The following is a 2145-nucleotide window of genomic DNA, read 5'->3' as shown; positions in this document are numbered from 1 at the left end:
TTTCTGTGTCTGACTTCCTGCCAGTGTGATCTGCTCTGTGTTGCTTGACGAGAGTGGGTTGATGCTTCCATCAAAAATAGACCAGTCGTGTATTCTACACGGAGCAGAGCAGAGAGATGATAGAACAGGTGCGATTGTGTCCGGCGGCAGTGGTACAGCTGGAACGCATTGTGGCTGTACCTGGTGGAATTTAGGGGTAAACCAAACATAGTATTTCCAACATGTGAAAACACATCTGACAAGTTGTTCAGAGTTCATATGTGAAAACAATTTTTACTGCTTTTCTTTTCAATGAATTGAGGTGGAGGTGTTGTTGCAGCGTGTTGGTGTCCTGTGCTGGTCGGCGTTCTTCTTCTTATTATTATTTAAATGCTGAGATATAGGCCTTGTGTTCTTGTGACATCCCATGAGGTGGACCTGAACTAAAAAGCAAAATAAACCAAAAAGTGTGAACATCTGTTTAGGGCATAAGATAATATGTTCCTTTATTGATCCCCCATGGGAGAAATTCAAGTTTGGCAAACTTTCGTCAGGTTAGTTAAACAACATAGACAAACTTAATTAAAAGCTTTTGTTTTGTTATTTTTTAAGTACTCAGCTCTAATTTTGTGATGTAGGTAATGTAATCTGTGTGCGTCATCAGGTATCCATCAGATGCAGATTTGCCCTCTACATTGATTACAGCCAACAACAAAGAGCATTAGTCATACTAGCTGCAAACAGAAAAAAAACATGAACCCATCAGGAGTTAGACTGATGAGACGCTTCGGTTTGAAACTTTCTTTGAGTTGATTTCATAAATAAGAGCACTCACTCACTGTGTCTCTTGAGAGATTCATTCTTCTACTTTTGCTGTATTTTCCTGATTGATAATGACATGATGTGTCTGATTGAGGCTTTATTTAAAGGTTAACTGAGGTAGTGCAGCAGGTGATTTGAATGCAGCGTGCAAACTAACAAGCAAACTACTATATGAAGAGATATTTAGAGACTACTTTAATAATTAATAATTTTCATCCATTCAGTCATTTTTGTTGGAGAATTTCTTAAATCTGCATTCTTTGAATTTGTGTCTTGTTGAATGTAAACAGCAGCAACAAGATAGTGATGATAATTGAGCTTAATCTTTACATAGAAAGAAACCGTGTCCATCCACTTTGAGCTGCGTTCGAGCACCAAGCATCATCAATGTAAACACAGAATCCACCTTCGCTTGTCCTGTACTCTGCCAGCTCTGAACGTGGTCCACCCGGATGTTGATGGACCAGGTTTCTGTGAAGATGTGGGCACAACAGTCTACAATTTCTTGTTGTTTGGCCAGCCTGATTCCCATATCGTCCACACTGAACATTATCCAGGAGCAGTGTTAAGTGCAAGCTGGTCCAACATGGCTCCTGTACGGCTCTCTTCCTCTCCTCTTGGGGTGACAGGAGCCGGCATGGTGGGCTGGGGGGATTGTCTAAAAGTCTTTCATCAGTCCTTGTATGATAACTGTAGTCTATTTCTGTCATAGGTAATACGTGTTACAGCAATAAAGCCGAAAACAGATTGAAATAAAAACATAAGTTTGACGGAACTACCCTGCCATAGTCAAAATCTCCCCATTAAGATTAAACCCCATCAGACGTCATTCAACAATATTTTCAGTAATAAAGCCAAACAAAATACAGATTCCATTAAAAATATAGAAAGTTTGAAGGAGATACCGGCCGCTGCATCTACATGCACAGTCGTTGCCAAGTAAATATCTTTGGGATGTGGACAAAACTAGATATTATAGAATGTTACTTTGGGCTTTAGGAAACAGTGATCAACATTTTTCAACATTTTCTGACATTTTGTGGTTAAAAAAACGAATCAATCAATTGGGAAAATAATCGAAAGATTAATCGATAATGAAAACACTACACTGCAGCTGTAGAGAGAAGTACAGACCATTGACAGTGTATACATCGGTGTATAATGGACAGAGCTTCCAGGTCTGTGAAGTTAAGTCGGTGTGGAAGTGTCTTAAACCTGTATTCTACGTAATGACCAGCAGAGGGAGCGCCATTGGCTGCAATAAAACACTGATACCATGCCGTCTTATGGAAAAATGAGCGGACTTCTGACTTGATTTACAAGCTCAGTAAACAGTTTCCTGAT

The 2145-nt window shown here is 39.6% G+C and overlaps 1 protein-coding gene across 1 annotated transcript in view; it reads right to left on the bottom strand.

Moving 5' to 3' along the window:
• mei4 (meiosis-specific, MEI4 homolog (S. cerevisiae)) overlaps positions 1-2145 on the bottom strand; it is a 32441-nt gene that overhangs the window by 25623 nt on the left and 4673 nt on the right. Inside the window, exon 2 of the mRNA XM_035678386.1 lies at positions 1208-1272. Within this exon, the coding sequence (XP_035534279.1) occupies positions 1208-1272 (65 nt within the window). The remainder of the gene's footprint in view (positions 1-1207; positions 1273-2145) is intronic.

Source organism: Morone saxatilis, unplaced genomic scaffold (genome assembly GCF_004916995.1).
Source record: "Morone saxatilis isolate NCDOM2014 unplaced genomic scaffold, NCSU_SB_2.0 Contig7, whole genome shotgun sequence".
In the NCBI taxonomy this organism is placed as follows: Eukaryota; Metazoa; Chordata; class Actinopteri; family Moronidae; genus Morone; species Morone saxatilis.
Note: the sequence above shows the minus strand (reverse complement) of the source record. Positions and strands in the feature narration are given on the sequence as shown.